The 19,719-nt window shown below is 38.2% G+C and overlaps 3 protein-coding genes across 7 annotated transcripts; 2 read left to right on the plus strand and 1 right to left on the minus strand.

The window, feature by feature from the left end:
- The first annotated feature begins 294 nt into the window (after positions 1-294).
- Positions 295-9,495, plus strand: LOC124175538 (probable G-protein coupled receptor Mth-like 6). 5 transcript variants are annotated; one of them, XM_046555905.1, is made up of 6 exons: positions 295-351; positions 5,429-6,551; positions 7,356-7,434; positions 7,580-7,731; positions 7,825-7,987; positions 8,097-9,495. In XM_046555905.1, exons 2-6 carry the CDS (start codon positions 5,777-5,779, stop codon positions 8,368-8,370), a joined length of 1,443 nt encoding a protein of 480 aa, XP_046411861.1. In that variant the 5' UTR covers positions 295-351; positions 5,429-5,776; the 3' UTR covers positions 8,371-9,495. The 5 variants fall into 5 exon arrangements, with proteins under 5 accessions (XP_046411861.1, XP_046411860.1, XP_046411858.1 ...); XM_046555904.1 differs by lacking the exon at positions 295-351 and adding an exon at positions 1,298-1,381; XM_046555902.1 differs by lacking the exon at positions 295-351 and adding an exon at positions 2,297-2,578.
- A 149-nt stretch (positions 9,496-9,644) lies between these two features.
- LOC124175544 (28S ribosomal protein S28, mitochondrial) lies at positions 9,645-13,512 on the plus strand. The gene is made up of 3 exons (XM_046555913.1): positions 9,645-10,490; positions 10,588-10,709; positions 11,360-13,512. Exons 1-3 carry the CDS (start codon positions 10,215-10,217, stop codon positions 11,535-11,537), a joined length of 576 nt encoding a protein of 191 aa, XP_046411869.1. The 5' UTR covers positions 9,645-10,214; the 3' UTR covers positions 11,538-13,512.
- LOC124175545 lies at positions 12,695-13,531 on the minus strand. Its single transcript, XM_046555914.1, has 3 exons — positions 13,390-13,531; positions 12,987-13,076; positions 12,695-12,826 (listed from the first exon to the last, which is right to left on the minus strand). Exons 1-3 carry the CDS (start codon positions 13,486-13,488, stop codon positions 12,803-12,805), a joined length of 213 nt encoding a protein of 70 aa, XP_046411870.1. The 5' UTR covers positions 13,489-13,531; the 3' UTR covers positions 12,695-12,802.
- Between the last annotated feature and the right edge of the window lie 6,188 nt (positions 13,532-19,719).

The following is a 19,719-nucleotide window of genomic DNA, read 5'->3' on the forward strand; positions in this document are numbered from 1 at the left end:
ATTTCTTTACGAACTACCGGAATAATGTACAATTTTTTACGTAACGTCGTCCGCAAAGTCATTTTAATCAACGGCTAAATTTTACACCCTCTCTCTCTCTCTCTCTCTCTCTCTCTCTCTCTCTCTCTGACTGACTGATGGCTTTTCTTCCTGTACTCGTTGCAATAGCGAGAATACGTGCTCAGCTTCAGTAATTGTAATTGCGTTAATTATTTTTTATCATTCAGCTCGCTCCGCGGCTACTCGTCCTCGACTTTAGTTTAAGTTTGGTGTTCTGTAGTGCGGTTTTGGCACGTCCAAGACAAGCTGTTTGATTACTTGTTTAGCCCATTTCTACGAAAAGTGAAGATGGTTTGGCCTTATTTTTTCACTTCCTCTCTTTTATTTATACCTATCGCGATGAAATATAGCGGCCTCTTACACCCACTGAAATTTTTTCCTTACATTTTCGAATTTTTATCTCATTTCGTTATTTCACATCGCATAACTCCTAGACACGTGATTGTTTCTTTTATACAACCATGTAATCAATCTATTCGTATTTTTGCTGTATAAAGTGAAATTCGCTCGAATGATACTTACCAAACTAGAAACAACGCTTCCCGTATTCACACGAGGAACGTAGCACAAAAATCCAAGGAGCATCAATCTGTTTACGAATCACGGTACCATTACAGCTAATTGATAATCAATTAACACTCGTGAAATCTCCTTACTCCGTTTCGATTGAAACAGTTAAATGAAAACACATCGCTACGTCACGTGTACGCTGTAATTAAACGCAAGTTATTTCCTATAACCAGTTACGTATGTTGGGGCAATCAGTTTCCACACATTAAACAACGTAATCCGAAAATCATGTCACCTCAGTCTTGGGAAACAGTTGTAGCAAAGACCTTCGACTTTTAGGAAGTTATTGGTGTACAATCTTGCCTCGGCACTCGGATATCTGCGGTTTGCCTAAGATATCGGTTTTCATTAATGGATGTGCACGCGCTCGTTCAACTTCCATCGCAGACGGCGCGTCTTACGGCTTGTTTGACTTGTGACGTCCAGCGAATCTAATATATACATAGATACTGTCGTCGGAAATAAATTTCAATGCTAAATCCATGCGAAAAGTTATAAAAGATCGAGCGTGAATGAATACAAGTATGAACTTGATATTTAAGCCGCGACACCCATTTTTGGCACGACACTTTCGGCCGGCCAAGTTGCTCAAGCGTAGACGGAACTTCACTGCCGCTTGGAAGTAAATGGCAATATGTATTCGCTCCAGTGTATCTATAACTGGCAAGCCAAACTGAACAACCTCACCATAAGCCGTTCGGCTGAAAATTAAAACGGATTGTGCGTGTCGCTGTGCATGTTTTGAAACGAAGTAATTAGAAGCCTCATTTTTTACCACACGTCTTTCCACGCGTCAATGGTATGTGCTGTTCATTGTGCTCAAGACTCGACATACGATACAATCGATAAACTCGACATGAAATAAAACAGTTAACGTATACTCGGTGATTTTAAAAGGCTGGCTTGAATATTCATGATCGTCTTCGCGATGACAGACGTCAGCTAGATTTTTCGCGTTCAAGTATCGAGATTCGTAAGAATCATAAAATTAACCAACTGCAATACCTAGGGTGGAAAATTCACTTCAAACTTGTGGCGTTTGTGAGCTGCAGAAGAAAAAAATCGACCTTACGGAGCAGATACTTGATTAATTGCAAGCTGCGCGGAGTCTCTTGACCTGCAGACAACTTTGCCTGCAAACTTATGAGACGCCGATACCTGAGGGTCAGATTTATTTTAAACTGACATACCTATTGCTTTCTTATCTAATCCGACGATAATGTAAACGCTTAACGAGTCTCGTTCGATTCGTTATTGATTCTCTGAATTTTCAATGGACTCGTTTTACATTTTTCTAAAAAAGCAGAAAAGAAATGAACGAATGCTACCTACTATGCAGCTTTGGAAGAGAAATATTCATCTGCGGTTAGTTAAGTGTAAACTTAGCTCGAAAGAAAGGAAAACTAGGCAAGTTCAGAATTTCGGGAATGAGTCGTAACTAAATATTTGGCGTAAGATAAAAAGAAAGAAAAAAAAAAAGCAGTCAATGCGTGGATCAATTGCATATTAATAGACCTTTTAACGCCTGGTACGCGTCTGTTGTAATTGTTTTACCACGCACTTTTCATTAAGCATGTTGAACTTCTCACGTCTGCAGTGACACCTACGCACTTACTGCTAATCGTAAGTTACGTTGTGCTTGTACCTCAGTAACAGTTGGGAAGCGACGTCAAGTGGATCTCCGCGTTCTCTTGGACACCGCGACTCTAATTAGCGCAAGTGAGCCGCGACGTTTCGTCGTCGTGGATAATGCTTCCATGATTGACGGTATTCGTGTGACGGAATCGTTGGTTGTGAGCGTCGCGGATGATCAATGAAGAACCACGAGTAGCAGGACTCGGAAAGGCGTGTGCTGGCAGTTTTATTACCGAGAGAAACTTGTTTCCGAGGCATGAAGAAATTGGTGGAAAAAAAAATCACCCGGCTACGCATCCCAGGCGACCCTGAGGTTTCATTGCACCGGGGGATCCCATCCTTTTTTATACCATTTCGAATTCGTAAACTCAGTTCGTTAAACAGAGTTATATTTTACACGCCTCGATTCGAATGTTAAGGCTACATCGGACCAGAAATAGATTGTGTATTATAAAATAATCCGTTCTTTGTTCTGGGAAAATTCTTGGTTTTTCTTTGCCCCAACTTTTGCTACGTGATGTTTATCTAGTTTGCTAATTCATTTTTAAGTGATTCTCAAGGTCGATTTCGCAAGCTTGGGTAAACTGTAACAATGAAACTTCTCTTGTTCAATGCTCGATTATGGATCCGGATAACTTTTACTTATTTAATTTTTTCTTCATTTCTCGTCACTTCTCATATCTCCGTTCGCAATGAAACACGCCAGCAGCTTTTATCGATCTTTCGTCCTTTCATGTTGAAACTGATCTTCGTAGTGACATTTGAAAAAATATTTACTTCAATTTCCATCGCGAAATCTATCCGCGAACAATTATTTTATTCTTTGCGACTCGTTAACGGAATATACTATTCGTACATTTCACGATCTCCTGATATTTTCAAAAAGCAACATCGTTAAACCTTACGTATACGATGTCGTGAAAAAACTTGTAGAATTGCAAAATAAATGGATATTGCATTTAACTATGACTAGCGTTAGGTATCAGCTGTGAGGACGATGTAAATAAACAGTCTTCTCATAATGTATTAAAAGCACTTTAAGTTTCTCAGGCTGACTATGAGATAAATACGTTTATCGAACATGCTGAATCACGCGTGTGGTTCTATTGAGAAAAATAATGCAGTTTATTGAAAAATTGCCCCTACTAAGGAAAATTCCATTCGTTTAAAGTTACAAAGACATACCTAATGCAAAACGATTTGTTGGTGTCAAATCCTTGATAATACATTGCGTGGTTCAAAGATCGTATCTGAAAGTCCTGCCGGTTTTAAATTATATCTTTATATTTCAATTGCATTTTTATGGATCAAAAAATCTTCGAAGATCAAAAAGGAATTATTCAAACTGACCAAGAGTGAATCAGCAAGACGAATTTATCCTGCAGGCTTGTGCGTAATGACAGCTATTATTATACTGGTAAAATTTTTCCACATTTGGATGACATTTTCTTAACCGCGCGATAATGTATAATGGATTCTGAGTTCTAGGTATTTATAGCTGCCACGTGTTGATAGAATTGTTATTTATTGTAACGCCTCGTTTGGACTGTAGCCAACTATCTCCAAATAATAACGATTTCCTTCCCGTGCTCGAGGTGTTGTTGATTTCACGCTTGGTTTGTGAAGTGTAGATGTATTCTTTCCTACGAATACTTCAATAACCCATAAGCTAAAAACAGTTTTGGTTTCTAGGCTATACGAATAATATATGGTACACTGACTACATGCGGCAACTGATGACGAGAATTTAGCATATATGAACAGAATGTTTAATGAAATTTTACAGAGTAGAAGTTCAGGTGTATCTTCCAATTCCCAAGGCTAGTCTCGACTCGATATAGTTTTTCAAAAAATATCGTTTCAACTTTTACCCCAATTCGCATCACTTATGACCATTGTCTGATGCAAATTCGTAACGTTCATCCTGTTCTTAAAAAAGAAAATAAAAGATTATTGGACCACAGGAGTGTTAGAGTAATGGAGCTTGATTCGAATAACATTTTCGTCACTATTGGAGAACCCTTGCAATCGTATTTAAGTATCGTATGTAAGTCGCGCTTACTTGTAGACCACTGGACTATTCGATACGTAAGTAATACTGACTTATTCACTATTTAAGTGCTGGGCATAAGTTCTACGCATTTATAACACACTTTTTACCGGCTTCGTCTTCTCTCGTCAGGTCACGCGTTATTCCCTGGTAGTAGTGGATACCACTTTCGAATGGTTCGAAACTGAGATCGAGCTCGTCACTCGACTTCGTAATTCCACCATACCAGTCTTCCGCTGGTAGCCTAACCGTAACGTTACCGTTTAATATTCAAGTGACGATAGAATTGCGGGTGAAGCTTAAATCGTTTTACAGCGCTGTCGAAAACCGGGGTAAGTCGAAAGCTGGCTGCTCTGGGATAGGAGAAAATATATCGCTCTTGCAGCATTCCGAACTTCTGCTATTCTGCAAAACTTCACCGTTATTTCGGTCTATTTCTATCGAACTCTCTTCACAGAGTTCCTCGCTACAAGCACCGTCTTAATAGTAGTAATATTCTAATTTCGTGTCTTCCTAAGAAACCCTGCATTACCAATGTAACGCGCGTCACATCTTAGAGTTGGGATAATTCGAAATACCTTGTTCATACATTTTCAAGGATCGTTCCACGGCTACTTCCATCTCGAAGTTACCGTTGATTCAGGTGTTTTATTCAGTCCGTTAATAAGCGGCTTCGCCGAGCAATGCGTAAGTCTATACGTATGCTCGAAGCTTATTCGTAAATTATCCAAAATCGTCCCAACGTTCATACGTATATACTTCTTACTCTTAGTATTCTCGTCAGAAAGGTCGATACAGCTTCGGTTGGTAATTGACTTGCCTTGCCCGAGGACTAACATGCGCGCGCCTATGAATTTAAAAAAAAATTATTTACGCATTCCTCCTATCGATCACTATGACACGCGTGTGCAAAGAGTTACGTAAGCGGTAGAAAATCGTTTTGAGCTAGTTTGCACCACTTGTGGTGATCGTGCACGATAAAATCGAGAGGTGAATTTGAAAAAGGCTGCAATTGCCATTTTTTAATTCTCCTCTTCAATTCGTCTCAGATTATTTGAGATGCCTCTTGGCCGTCTCCGTAAAACTTTGAATGAAAATATCTTCATGTTTCAGCATCTCACCGCGGTAGCAAAGCTTGCGTGGATGGCGGAAACCGATAAGAAAAGAAATCACCGCAGCTTCTGCATTGTCTGAAGTATCATTAGCAACGTTGATGGATCATGGCGCGAGTTAGACCGGAAGCAAGAATCGAGGTCTAAGCTGGCTCGTTGTGAAGAAAATACAATTATAAATCATAAACACATTTTCTATGCAACATGGACATCGATCCTGAGTATGTTGACAGTGATATTTGCATAATATATGCGGATACCGAACGTTGAAGAATTATACAAACAAAACCTCTCTGCTGCGGAAGAACCATAAAAATTCATATCGATCGAACAGCGGCCATCAGCGTAAATGATCGGCGGTCGAGTGTTTCTTGCGGTGATTTACGCGATGGCTTTTGTGTCGGGGAGAGCCGAAGTCGACGGGTTCAGGGAATCCTGTCCGTCAAACGCCATTGTCAATTTGTCCAGACGGAAGTCGATGTCTTCGGGGTTGGCGAAAGACTCGGGCGACATCAATTTGCCGAACGCAACGCGTCCCGAGGATCGGATAACAGTCGGATGCCTGTGTGACTTTAAAACGTGCTTGAAACTTTGTTGTCCGCTGGAAAAGGCATGGTATGAACAAAGCTGTGTGGAGGATGATACCGTTTACATTTTCCCTGAAATAAGAACTCTCATCGACGATGGGCAGAAGAACCTGACGCTGCAGGATTTTCACATCGTCCCTGATTATCCTTGCGGTTTTGGCTGGGCGACCCTGGATGTGCTGGAAAATTTCTACGCTTTTCCCAACGGTTCGATTTATACTCCGGATTTTTACGGAAGTAAATCTCACGGATTTGACAATTACTGCCTTTTACGGAATCCGAATTCTTCCGTATATTTGGCGGTGGTATGTTACCCTAAAGCCAGCATGAACTACTGGGACACCATTTGTTGGTCAATCCAATTTATCATAATTTTGGCAGTATTCGTTTGCTACACCATAGTACCTGAACTGAGGACTTTTCATGGAATGATAGTTCGCTCCTATATCGCCGCCTACGTTGGACTCTACCTCGGCGCCTTGGGAATAATGATTACAAATGGGTTGAGAGACTATGTCCAGCTGAATATCCTCAGTGGTAAAATAATTATTATCGCATCTTATATTTAATTGACGCTTCCGAGTGTCAATTTTAAAGTGTTCGTCACGAAACCTTGGATGCAAATCGTGATACATGGATATGTAATATACGATCTAGGCTCCTAAGTGGTATTTATAAACGTGGCTTGCAAGTATTCGTGAATCACTCACTGCAGTTTCAGAATTTATACATATCAAATTTCAAATCAAACTCCGATATTTACCATCTTTGCCGGAGAAACTCAAACTTCTTCTTCATTATTATTATAATTTTTTTCTAATTTTTTTTTACCGTTATATGTTTCAGAAAATGAATAAATTCTTTCTCAAAAATTTACGTTGCAACTATTCATTTACTATTTTGAATTTACACGAAATCATTTTCTCATACGAAATATTCTTCAGGTATTTAAGAACGTCATAAAATACTGAATTAGCATGTAAGTCTTTACATTAAGAGTACAACTTTAATTAGTTATTCCTATTGTACAAAGTACAAAATACATCAGTACTTGATAATTTTCATTTCACTGAGTACGAAATACATTTGCACTTAGTATTTTCTATTTCAAAAAGTATGGAATGAATCTGTACTTAATATTTCGTATTTCACAAAGTCCGAAGTACATCAGGACTCGACATTTAGTCGGTATCAAGTACATAAGTATCGTGTACTTCGTAATTACTGAAGATATTTTAAGTACAAAATGTACTCAGAGACTGCCCATCCCTGGTCTGATCAATCAGCAGGTGGTAGAATCGGCGGAGCTTTATTGTTGAATGAGCATGATTTTTGTTTCAGAAATTGTCGTACAATATTGTGACATCGCCAGCGTCCTTTGGCTGAACGTGATGAGCGTTAATATTTGGAGAACGTTTCGGTAAGTAATCCGTAGATGTTTGAGGAGTGCGTTGCAATATCGTTCATAACTTTCGTCGATATGGTTTGACAAACCTTTTTCATTTCTCGATTAGCGCAATGGTCGAAAATAATAATCGAATTTCAAAAGTTTTCACTTGTTGCAGAAGCGTGAAGTCTGCCGACTCCAATGTAGATCAGCGTAACCAGAAAAAATTCGTCCTTTGCATGATCTACGCTTGGGGAACACCGGCTGTTATTGTTTTAAGTTCCGTAGCTGTAATGCGCTACGTCCCGTATTTCCACAATGAAATATTTGGTAAGTACGAATGATGATCGACCAAATGTCTATGAGATTTGAATAAATTCAAATTTATCCCGCGACCATCTAACTCTTTTTCTCGGTTCACAGGCCTGACTTTTACCTGGTGGACCAGCTTGACTTTCAGCAGCGTCGTTTATATGTGCAACACGTTGTTGTACATCGTCACTGTGATTACGATAAAGCGACAGAAGAAGGACACGGCGCTACTGACTATCGACGTGAACAAACATCACGAAACCACTAACCAATGGTATGTTGGAAAATTGAAATTTATTTCGCAGAAGTTTGAAATGTCATCAATTCTTTCCATCCTACGCCAGTTTGGCGAGATAAAGCCAGTATCGATTGTTTCGTTTCAGGTGTAGAACGTATGTGAAATTGTTGACAATAATGACAGGTCATATGGGAGGTTTCACAGTGGTCTGGGCCGTTTGTATAATTTGGCCGACACCAGCGTTGATTCACTCTTTTACCACATTAGGAATGGTGCAAAGCGTGTTCATATTCACGCTTTTCCTTTGGCAGGACCATATGAAACGCGCGATTTCAAAACAGCTATGTATAAGGGTGCAGCGTTTGCGAAACTTTTTCGTCAGAAGTAAACCAAGGATTACAACTGATTGTGAGAGTTGAACAATATCAATTACGATAGCTTTAAATGCCGCACAAACTGTCGTATTAACAATTGATAACAATATGCACGCGTGTACTTTACGTGGGTATAAAAAAGATGCTTGATTCGCAGTAGTTAAGAGAACTGCGGTGTTGAGTCAAGTTTAATGTCACCAACGTCATTCTGTAGTAGCTGGTTTTGCATAAATACTGGTGCGACAATAATACGACTCTTGTGTTACAATTTCAATGATTAACCATGTTCACATTTCACTATTACGTGAAATGTGACCTCTGGTGGAAGACATGTGGTCGATAAAAAAAATTCGTAAATACGAACAACAACCTAACATTAAGACCATTTGGTCGAAGAGCAGTGTTAATTCTTTTCAAACAATACGTGTCTACAAATAAACACGCTCAAAGGATTAAACGTATTCACGGTAACATTATACGTTGTTGTGAATGTGTGACGTAATACGTAAAAATTTGCACAATCACATACGTTAGCCATTGGGCTATAAGTGCGTTGTATTGTGCGTTGCCTGTTTCTACGAAATGTTCTTACGTCAGCTTTGAATGTGATTAACTTTAATATGATAAGTATGAAAATCATTTCCAAATTTACTCAGCTTGTGTGGTAAATCTACTCTATTTATCAGTATTTCCGCTCAGATTAACTGAACGGTTGATTAGTGTGTAGGAAAATAAATCATAATATGTATACGTTAAAACTAGTCACATGGATTGTTCGAAATCTCGATTAAAATTAAAGAAGCTAGCAGTCCAGTAGAGCCTCGATAGTTTAACTACACTTTGTCGTCGTAATTTTTCATATTCTTATGAATTAGTTATCCTCTTCGATCTTCAATAAACACCCAACTAGTCGGATGTTTACATTTTTTTTTAATTGATCATATTCTGGGCTCTGGACTATTTTTTACTACTGTTACACCACGAGTCTGATGTGAAGAGCAGAAATGATCGAGAATTGACTGTATTAAGTAACGCTATTTAAATTGTATTTATTATAATGCTTCTTCTTAATATCAAGAACGATGAAGTACGGTGCAGACTACGAAATTTTTTGAACATTATGGATCACTATTCGTAATATCTTACAATAAATGGGAATTTCTATATTTATCATTACAGGTGTTCACGTATGGAAGACACGTTTCTTAACTTCCAAAATCACGTTTTTACCACATGATAACTACCTGTTTATGAATTCCGTGGACATACATACGGAGCGTCCGATTTCAACTTAAACAGCTGAATAAGTGAAAAAATTGCAGCCAATCGAAAAAGGTTCAAAATAAAATTTGTTGGGTATCGAGGGGTTGACCCAACTATGACCTTTATTTTGGCATTGACCTTCATTTTTAAGGTTATTTGAAAGTCAATTTGTGTTTTTCAAATGAAAACCCCTATTGGCATGGGTCACCCTCTCGACACCCAATAACTTTTATTTGAAACATTTTTTGATTGGCTTGCAATTTTTTGTTATTCAGCTATCTAAGTTAAAATGAGACACCCTGTATTTTGTACAATTTGTTTAGTGCTCTCCGTGCTCTCAGATATATTTTTCATTGACGTCTTGATCAGCGTCAGATAAACAATGTTGAGCGAATGTGTGTAGATACCAGCGTGTATCTTGCATGTATCAATTTTCATGCGCCATCTTACGGTAGAAATTGAAACTATTTCGAGGAATCCAGTTTCGACAATACAGCGACAATCTGTCTGTCCATCACGTGAAATTAGTGGCATCGAACGCCGCCAGGTGACAGAGAGCAGACGCTTTTTGGAGTTTGTTTTCTGAAGCATAACCTAACATCGTTAACCGCACTTAATTCGCCGAAATGCAGTGTTTTGCGCTGAAAACTTGTCGCATTACGGCAAGCTCGTTCAGTGGTGCTGCAAGAATTGTTAAACCAGGATCTACATCTTTGAGATGTTTGAGCAGTGATAAACCCACGACAGAAACGCCCGTGTCCGAGGCAACGGATTCAAACGTCGAGAAGCCGAAACTGAGTGGATTTGCTCAAGCTTTCGAAAAATACACAGCCCCGGCGCCCGAGGTCGTCAATGCTCCAAAATCCTTCGCTACGTTGCTCCGTCACTCGAAATTCATCGATGTAAGACTGCTTCAACGATACGTGCTATTCTTAACCTCAATCTGAACTCGTGCTTCTTTTCGCTCACCTAAATTAACTTATAGACATTTTCTTGCAGCTTGGTGATCCACAGGGAAAAGTAGTAATTGGTCAAATATTCCATATCGTCAAAGATGATCTGTATATTGATTTTGGATGGAAATTTCACTGCGTCTGTCCACGGCCCTCGAGAAACGGAGAGTAAGTGCTTAGCCCATTCCAGTATTCCGCTATAAATTGAATTATGAATTTTTTATGCTCCCAATTGTATTTACAATAACTTTGAACTATCTGAGCTTGGGATTACTTCAGAAATTCAGAACTTTGGATACCTAATTCGACATTGGAAAAAAAGCACAATGTTTTACTTTAACTACCTAATACTCATATTTGATCAGCTTACAAACAGTTCCTGGCTACGCAAAATGCTAGCCCCTTGAACCCCCTATTCTTTTATAGAATTATGAGGATAAAACTGAACTACATTTTTCTATTTCCAAAAAGTTTGATGTATTTGGCTGCTAACTTCAGCTGCATAAAGAACTATTATTATGCAATATTCTTTGTAAAAATAAACTTACCGCTCACTTTATTGCAGAATGTCTCTGAAATAGATAACTTCTTCTAATATTAGACCATCTTAAGACAAATTCAGAGAATGTTGAAGATAGTAAAGACGTTCTGAGATAATGTGGCAATTTAGAATTAATATTCTTAAGTTGCTTAAAAAAGTGATAGTTAATTTATTGCATAATTTGTTGCACGAATATCATCAGGAATAGCAAAATTTAAATTGATTTATGTACTTCCAACTGCTTACAGGTATCGTGAAGTCTGTGATTTTGTTTCAGAAATTATGTCGAAGGAGCTAGAGTACGCTTGAGAATAAAGGACCTTGAATTATCAACTCGGTTTTTAGGCGCCACTAAAGATCTCACAATTTTGGAAGCAGACTGTACGCTTCTGGGTTTAATGTCGTACTCTGCGGAACAGACGCACGAAAATAGACCCACAATAGAAGCGCAATAATGGTTGTAATACAGTTTCCAGAAAAATTAAGTATTTCTTATCCTTGGAAAATGAAACAAAATAACACTCGATCACCTCTGCAGATTACAGTGAATGATTACTACCTTTGTAAATACTCATTACTCTGCTCGGGCAGGGTTAAGGTTCTGAATTTCAATAGTTCCGAAAGCATCTAATTCCGAATTATTTGGTGGTGAAACTTGAAGTAAAGAAATAAAACTTTTATATAACAATAAAGTTTCGAAGGGTCGGAAACCCATCGACTCAAAAATAATTCAAGTTATGATAGAGTAAAGTTCCAATGGAGCAAAATTCCGAGAAGTAAAATATATTATTGCAGCGTAGTTTACTCAACGAGTGGGTATAAAAAATCAGAAAAACGAAATATAACAAAACGAAAGATCAACGTAATGAAATTCCCCCAAGCCAGAAACTCACAGAACTGAGAATCTTTGATCATTCGGAATTTCCATATTTTAGATTTTTAAATTTTCTCATTTTCGCACTTTCACAACTTTGACTTGTCCGAGTTGTACTTTCAGTACCTTTCAAATTCGGAATTTCAACCCTGCCCCATTCTGCTCGTTAATTTTGTTGGAGGAAGAAAAGATAATAAGTTTTATATTAGATTTCGCATAAAATGATCAATGAATTCGGTTTCAATTGTTGAGAACAAAATCAATTCACGCAAATACAATGAGTCTCTGTTATTCTCTGAATAACATAAACGCCAGCAAGTGTTTCTCATAAATGATGACACCATTTGTAGAAAACTGTTGGGAATTGATTAGAGCTGAATTTCATGAAAAATTGTGTCACCTAGTTACAGTGGTTTTAATAAAGAATGTACATAGTTGAATCTAGTTTGAAGTTCGTGTTTGACTTTTCAAAAGCTCACAAAACAGTCACAATAGGCATTCATGGTTCTTGGTCATTTTTATTCAAATTATACAGCAAAGAACAAACTTGGTCAAAGCCTGAATGAACTGGGGGATTCTTTATCTTCAATTTTCAGCTACACATTTTTTGTAATCCTTTGGCCCTTATTTTCACTATTACTTTTCTTTAAATAATAATAGTAATTACAGATTTCAGTTGATGCGAAAAGTGAAAATGTGTTTGAAAGGAGAGAGCCGTCACTCAAACTGCTGTTCATCTAGATTGTAACAGGAATTTTATTGTTATAAATTATTGGTACATATATGGTACAGCTGTTTCCATATTCAATCTCTACATCATTGAGTGAGCACATTAGCAGCTTTCGATTAATCAGGAATAGCTTCAAGTCCCTGTAAGAAAGATTTCAAGAATTACTGGCATTCACAGTCACATAGTCTAAATGATTAGCAGAAAGAAGAACAAGTTGAGAGAAAATTGAGGCAAATTGTATTTAATTATATGATTCAGAACTGATGGTTAATGAAAAAATGAATAAATTCATCGACTTACAGGTGCTTCGTAAGGCCGACCATCCGTCAGCCGACCGTCCCTCATGTACAAGTGGCGGTCCCATCGATAGCGCATTTCTCTTTTGTACGGCTGTAATCACAAATGAGAGTAAGACAAAAACTAGTTCACATTGTAAGAAATCAAACTAGCAGAGTAAACCGAATCCAGCTTTTTTGCACTAGCTGAAAGTGGAATTAACGTTTTTTCATCGTCAACGGCAGTTTGCGTTCAATTGATTCGGTACCCCGAGACCATTGACTTGACCGAGTGATTCTCCTCACAAAATCAATCGCTGTTCTTTAATTATCTTTTATCGCAAATGTATGGTATCGAATCTTCCAGCTTGTGACAGTGAAATGGGGACTGATACATGAAGGTTATGTAAAGCAAAACTGTGTCTTACGTTTCCGAGAACGGCTTTGTTCATGAAGTACATTGCGTATCCAGGAATCGCCATGGCAACGGTCATGATGGCATATGATGGTAAAATTTCATACCACATTTTATTTTCAACTTATTCGAATAATTGCGAAAGAAAAATTAATCGTAATGAACTATTTTTCAGTACGAAGATAACCGTCGCCGGCGACCTCTAACAACCATGTACAGAGTTATGCAATCAGCTGAAGTCAAGCCGTCTTTTCATCGCGCTCCGATTCAGTAGTCACTGATACCGTTTCCATGTAGCTTAATACAGATAGCAGCGCTTTTTCTTAGATCGAATGAATTTCATCTTTTACCAAATTAAATCTACAATTTCTTTTCTTCTATTCCTTTTTGTAAATACTGTTTATTCGGTTTGACCGTTTTTGATGTTGAAAAAACGACACAATCCAAATTATGGCTTTCCATGTATTAATATATTTATAGACCAAGTATCAGGATTATGTAATATAAGATAAACAGTTCGTTTTTGATTGAAGGTTTATCGAAGGTCCTGAATACCGAAGAGCTGAGATTTCAGAAACTTAGCCCAATAAAGATGAGCAACCATTGAAAATTTCGATTATATCTAAAATTATGTATACCGATACGGTGAAAAAACTTTGCAGAAGAAAATTCGACGAGGTAGATTCGGTAAGATGCAACAAGATTAAAGACTGGTATTTCCGCCATTATTTTTCTCGCGAGAAAGAACTACTGTTTAAAAAAAAAAAAAAAAAACTTAACAAAAGAGATTCCTGCATAAGGCTGTAGACGATTCGTGAGTTCTTGATTCATGGTCTTCTTGACTTTATGCGAGTGAGATTGATTGTAAGATAAATTATATATATATATATCAAGTAATAACCATATAATATATACATATATATGCGTGATATTCATCTGAGTACGCAGTTTAAAGTACATACATCACCTGCCTAAGTGCAATCGTAGCTGTTTTAAGACTTCCAAGAATACTGCGGTTGCAGTTTGAGTGCTGACCGGTTCTATAAGTTTGCAATTTCTCTTCTGCAACGGCTCGCCATTATCGTATTCGCCATTTTACGTACGCGGGAACTTATATTCGTCTATATATAAACTTTGAATAATGTTTCACTTTCCACTCGGTCCACTTTGTCGGAACTAATTGATGAAGCCACGCCTAAATAATTCTCCACGTATAGCGTCCAGCTCCTCTAAACTTCATCCTACGATCCTCTGATCATCCCTGGCTGCATTATTAATCTTGATTCTTGTTGGTCTGTGTTGATGTATTCTGTCGGAGATTTTGTTGACCACGAAGATGGTTTACCATAAACTTTTTAATGACAAATTACGGGGATCGATAGAAAAGGGTAGTACGTCTTAAAAAAAAAATCTGGTTATACCATTTGTCCAAATATACAATGTTTGATACGGGAAATAATTCATGTTTTGACTGATATCTTCAATGGTTTCGAACAAGGAATAAGGAATTATGAAATGAGAAAACTAGGGAAACGTTATACAGCAAAAGATTCGTTGAACTTGGCCTTGACGAAACTTACTCTTATTTCTAGAAAATATCATGGAAAATCTACAGATAATTTCCAGGGAGAACGAGTTTTTTAGCACAAGATTCGTGACTTGTTAACGTCTGTAAAAAGCAGTCCAACCCGACCGCCGTTGAAGGGTATCAACTAATGTTGTACGCTACTATACCATGTATGTATAGTCGATTCTCCGACAAAGTTAGAGGTTCGCAAAGAGGAAACCTACCGCCTGCGAGAAGAGCCAGGCAGCCGTCCGTATCGACTTCCGACAAACTCGAGACTTCGGATACACATACAAAATATCAGTGACTAACTAACCCGCATAAAAAAAATGTCCTTGTGCCTACTCCGAGCTCTGTATGTAGTATCAACTTTCAACTCTGGAGCATTCAACCGCTGACGTAGCTTCCTCTACGATCAAACCGTGACGAAATAGTTTACTGAACAAGCTCCATGCCACATAATGTACCTAATTGTGAATTTAAAACCAGATGGAAGTTCGTACTCTTTACTATGTTCGAATGTTTATTTTACACATTTCGTGTATTGTTAACTTTGTTAAATACAACTATATGTCGAACAGATACTCGAGAATCTGAATTGAACTTGTAAGTTTACGACTAACAATTCTTTTAGTCAGAAATAGGGATTTCAAAGATAAGGTATACTGTATAACTGGAGCACGAAGCAATCATTGACGCATCAGAATTTATTTTTCGGTGCATCGTTGCAACATTCGAGAATTGCAGCCTTGAACGCGTCTCACCTTGAACGTTAATTACCTGAGGGAAAAAACGACTTTGTAGTCCATTGAAGTGATTTCTCATATCTGCACGGCAAGTTCCTGACCATCGTTATTCAAAATTACTTCATTTGCTATTTCAACTTTCATACGTATTAAATTTTTTGTAACGAACATGCGTAATAGTTATACTTTACGCCTATTATCAGAAGGATCAGAAGCAACTTCCGTAGCCAACGTCATGAAGCACTGCGACATCCTCAATGACACGCTGTGGAAAAACGTTACCGAGTAAATTACGTCTCGATTAGGTATAAACCACCCATAAGCTGTAAATTTTACATCGAACGAAAGAAATATAAAAATTTTGAATTGAAATGAATCATCGACTCACCGATTTATCGAATACTATTATTCAAAATAATTTTATCGCCACAACGAAGTTCTTCATTCTGCGATAGGTAGATTATATTCCCCACGCAGGTATGGTACAATATATACTCAACTTTCCCGAGTAATTTACCAATCACATGCTGGTTCAAGGTATGCTATATTGTATACATGCCTATCGTAATCGCATCACAACAAACTGTACATATATCGTGATTAGTGTGGAGTCCTGCAGACCTTCTGCACGCAACTACGGAACTCGTTACTCGATATACCTGTAATTACGCTAACGAGCTGCAGCGAGGTATAATAAACCGAAAATACATTAAAGTAAATGTAGAAGTTAGCGTAAAAGAATTCACGGATCCTCGTCGTTGTCTGTTACAACTAATACCGAATGAATTGCGAATAATCGAATGAATCGAGCCCTTATTCGCATTTAGGGCGAAATTTAATTTTTATAACGATCGCAAAATCCGGGGTAAGTAAAGTTTGAATTCTGGTATGTACTTCTTCAATATCAGCTTCCAAAATTTTGTTTCTCATTATTCCCAGGTTGATACAATCGTACGATTCTCGCCCGGTGTATAGTTTGATCTGCAGAACTGCGTTTGTTTCAAATATAAGTTAGCGGTCGTAAATTAAAAAAAATTCTACATCTAAATTATTCCTGTTTACTGCTAGGACGTTACATTTACAGAAAAACTTTCATAATTGTTATCAAGAAATGCGGTCTCAATATTTTTTCACGCGGTATTGATCTTGAATCTCGCAATTCACGTGTAGGCGCGCCTTATTATACATACATATATATAGAAACATAACACGCGTGCTAAGAAGTCGTTTCAGTTCAACTTATGTGAGAAAAATATGTCGACATTAAAATTAACTTGTGAATAATTTGCTGCTATGAAAAAATCTGACATCTAAATTTGCGAGTAAAGTAAAGTGAGAAAAAAGTGTACGCGAATTGCCTGACACGCCTACATTATACTTATAATGTATATTCGTGTAAGCTTACCGCCGACCCCTTTTTTCTTCCACGTTTTATCTTGCGTATATGTTCTTGACGGGAAAACACGGAAGCCTGTATGCAATGACTTCGAGCTTATCTCGTCCCTCCGTTGTGTGTGCCAACACACTCGGAGCCTTCGCGTGTATAACAGTGAATTCTACAGAGAATTACTGACAATCGACGTATTTGTGACTGGCAGGTGTTAGCAAACAGTTAATATTGCTTGCGATATGTGGAACATGTTTAGCTACGTCTAACAATTTTACTCAAACAACACATATTCTCTGCACCAGCGGTTAAGGCCACTTCCCATAAAGAGATTCAAGGTCGTAGGGACTTCCAGTACGGAACCAGAGCATGAAGTCATATTATCGTATTATAGAAGATGCAAGCTCAGCAAATTCGATAGTATACTATGAATTATTATATTCAGGTATCAACATACCCTCTTTCCAGCACGCCGGACAAATTTTCAAGTTTACCGGTAGGAATTGCAGGATCGATAGGTACACCATGTATAAATACAGTAAAACTCTTGGTAAAAGTATACGGAAATACGAGGTATATACATATATATTTAGGGTGGTTTTTTTTTTAATTTTTTTTTTTTCTCTCACGTACCTTCGAAAAAGTTAGTTTTCAGCCTCAACGAAGCCTCGTGAAACCGGAACACGGTGGCTTAATTCTAACAGGTGACGCATCCGGTTTGAATTTTTCTCATTTGATTAACACAGGATGAGGGCCATGTAAACACTCTAATCGGGATACCTCGGAAACTATGCAAGTTACGGAGCCGTTTTGTTTCCATTTTGTAGGTAATAAAAATTTCTATAAAAAAGGTCGATACTACTGTACAGCTAAATATTCATCTTGCAGTCGATACGAACGTTCAAAGTTAAGTTAATCGAATAAATGAATAAAAATGCTTGTTACCGTTCGGCAAAAAAGCGATTTTGGTGGTAAAAGGACGTATAACTTTTTTATATATAATAAATACATATACAGGGTGTCCCTAAATTGCCTCCCACGGACTAGCCAGCATAATACCTCGTTAAAATCCAACCGAGAATTTCTTTTCCGGAAGCTCGTCCGACGCATAGTTTTTGAATTATAAGCGATGGCGCTAGGCCAATCAGAGTGCACCATTTCATCTAGATTTGCCGCCACGGAAATTGCTGTTTTTTTCGTCTGGGTGAATTATTATTATTCGCATACGAATTAAATATCGGCACCTCCCCTCTCTCGCTGCTGTATCCCTTATTCTTGAGGATGCGCTTCTGTTTACACACACAAGTGTGCGCCCATGGATGTGCGGCCGGCAGCGTGTGCCCCGGCAACAATACCGAGGTCAGCGCTCGAGAAGGGGTACAACAGCGAGTGAGGGGAGGTGCCGATATTTACTTTGTAACCGAATAATAATAATTCACCCAGACGAACAAAACAGCAATTTCCGTGGCGGCAAATCTAGATGAAATGGTGCACTCTGATTGGCCTAGCGCTATCGCTTATAATTCAAAAACTATGCGTCGGACGAGCTTCCGGAAAAGAAATTCTCGGTTGGATTTTAACAAGGTATCATGCTGGCTAGTCCGTGGGAGGCAATTTAGGGACACCCTGTATACATATACGTATGTAAGTGTAAAATTTTTCCTTGGAGTCACCAATTTTCTACTTTTTGGAATATTGCTATTTCATTTCACAATTGTACAACATTATACTTGTTGATTTCACGAGTAAAACATGAGAGACACCCTATAGATTTTTGAGTGTAGTTAAAACTCGTGTAAAGAGCATTATGTTTCTGTTATCCTTTAGATATTTACAGTTGCGGTTTGACTTCCAATAACGTCACAGGCGTGAACGTTCCTCTTAAATTGGATCACGAAGCCATTTTCTTGTAATTAAAAAAAAAAAACTTGGGATTTGTGCAAAAAACTGTTGTTGCACAAAGGTTGAAGCATCGAGACAAATCTTCAATTCCGATAAAATATTCAATTCATCTGTTCGGTCTACGTTGACCATGCACTATGTAATAAATTCTGAGAGATTCAGACGATTTCTTAACTGTCGATATATCCGGGGATTGCCGTCTCCTTTTCTTCGAAGTCGTTGGTTGCACCGATCGAGGAAACTTCCTCATTCGTTTCGGCGAACAAATTAATAGCGCTCCAACCGTCACAAACCAGTTTCATGTTTCCTACTTTCAACCGAAACCTCCGGCACCCCCTAAGTACTTAAGTAGGTATGCACCTCGTGTCTTCGGCTTGATGACTCATTTTATTGTCCTACCTGGCTCACAGAGCCGACTGTAATCCAGCAGTTGACACGTTACGGTGAGGATTATACGCAGGCTTGTATACGCGACACCGATATTCAGAGCAGAACACATAAACACGTCGTTGCCTCAATTGTCCATTTAGTTCCAACATGAAAAATAAATGTCATCGCAAGGTGAAATTCTAACGCTGGACAAGAAGTTGTTGAACTCCAAAGTCCAGTTGCCGGATCATAAAGAGTTTGGAAATTCCAAAGACGCGTAAAATCATATTGTCACTTCGGCTTAGTGACCTTCGTCAAAAGCCTTAAAATATTCAAATTTTCAAAGGTCAAATGCGATATGGTTTGCTGCGA

The sequence above is a fragment of the Neodiprion fabricii genome, chromosome 2, assembly GCF_021155785.1.
Source record: "Neodiprion fabricii isolate iyNeoFabr1 chromosome 2, iyNeoFabr1.1, whole genome shotgun sequence".
Taxonomy (NCBI): domain Eukaryota; kingdom Metazoa; phylum Arthropoda; class Insecta; order Hymenoptera; family Diprionidae; genus Neodiprion; species Neodiprion fabricii.

What these genes read in the sequence shown, in the direction of transcription:
- LOC124175544 (XM_046555913.1), top strand. Translation starts at nt 10,215, where the DNA reads ATGCAGTGTTTTGCGCTGAAAACTTGTCGCATTACGGCAAGCTCGTTC. An exon ending in GTCACTCGAAATTCATCGAT is followed by an intron (nt 10,491 to 10,587) that starts GTAAGACTGCTT and finishes ATTTTCTTGCAG; the next exon opens with CTTGGTGATCCACAGGGAAA. An exon ending in CGGCCCTCGAGAAACGGAGA is followed by an intron (nt 10,710 to 11,359) that starts GTAAGTGCTTAG and finishes ATTTTGTTTCAG; the next exon opens with AAATTATGTCGAAGGAGCTA.
- LOC124175545 (XM_046555914.1), bottom strand. Translation starts at nt 13,488, where the DNA reads ATGTGGTATGAAATTTTACCATCATATGCCATCATGACCGTTGCCATG. An exon ending in ACAAAGCCGTTCTCGGAAAC is followed by an intron (nt 13,077 to 13,389) that starts GTAAGACACAGT and finishes TTGTGATTACAG; the next exon opens with CCGTACAAAAGAGAAATGCG. An exon ending in GTCGGCCTTACGAAGCACCT is followed by an intron (nt 12,827 to 12,986) that starts GTAAGTCGATGA and finishes TCTTTCTTACAG; the next exon opens with GGACTTGAAGCTATTCCTGA.
- LOC124175538 (XM_046555905.1), top strand. Translation starts at nt 5,777, where the DNA reads ATGATCGGCGGTCGAGTGTTTCTTGCGGTGATTTACGCGATGGCTTTT. An exon ending in CCAGCTGAATATCCTCAGTG is followed by an intron (nt 6,552 to 7,355) that starts GTAAAATAATTA and finishes TTTTTGTTTCAG; the next exon opens with AAATTGTCGTACAATATTGT. An exon ending in CACGAAACCACTAACCAATG is followed by an intron (nt 7,988 to 8,096) that starts GTATGTTGGAAA and finishes GTTTCGTTTCAG; the next exon opens with GTGTAGAACGTATGTGAAAT.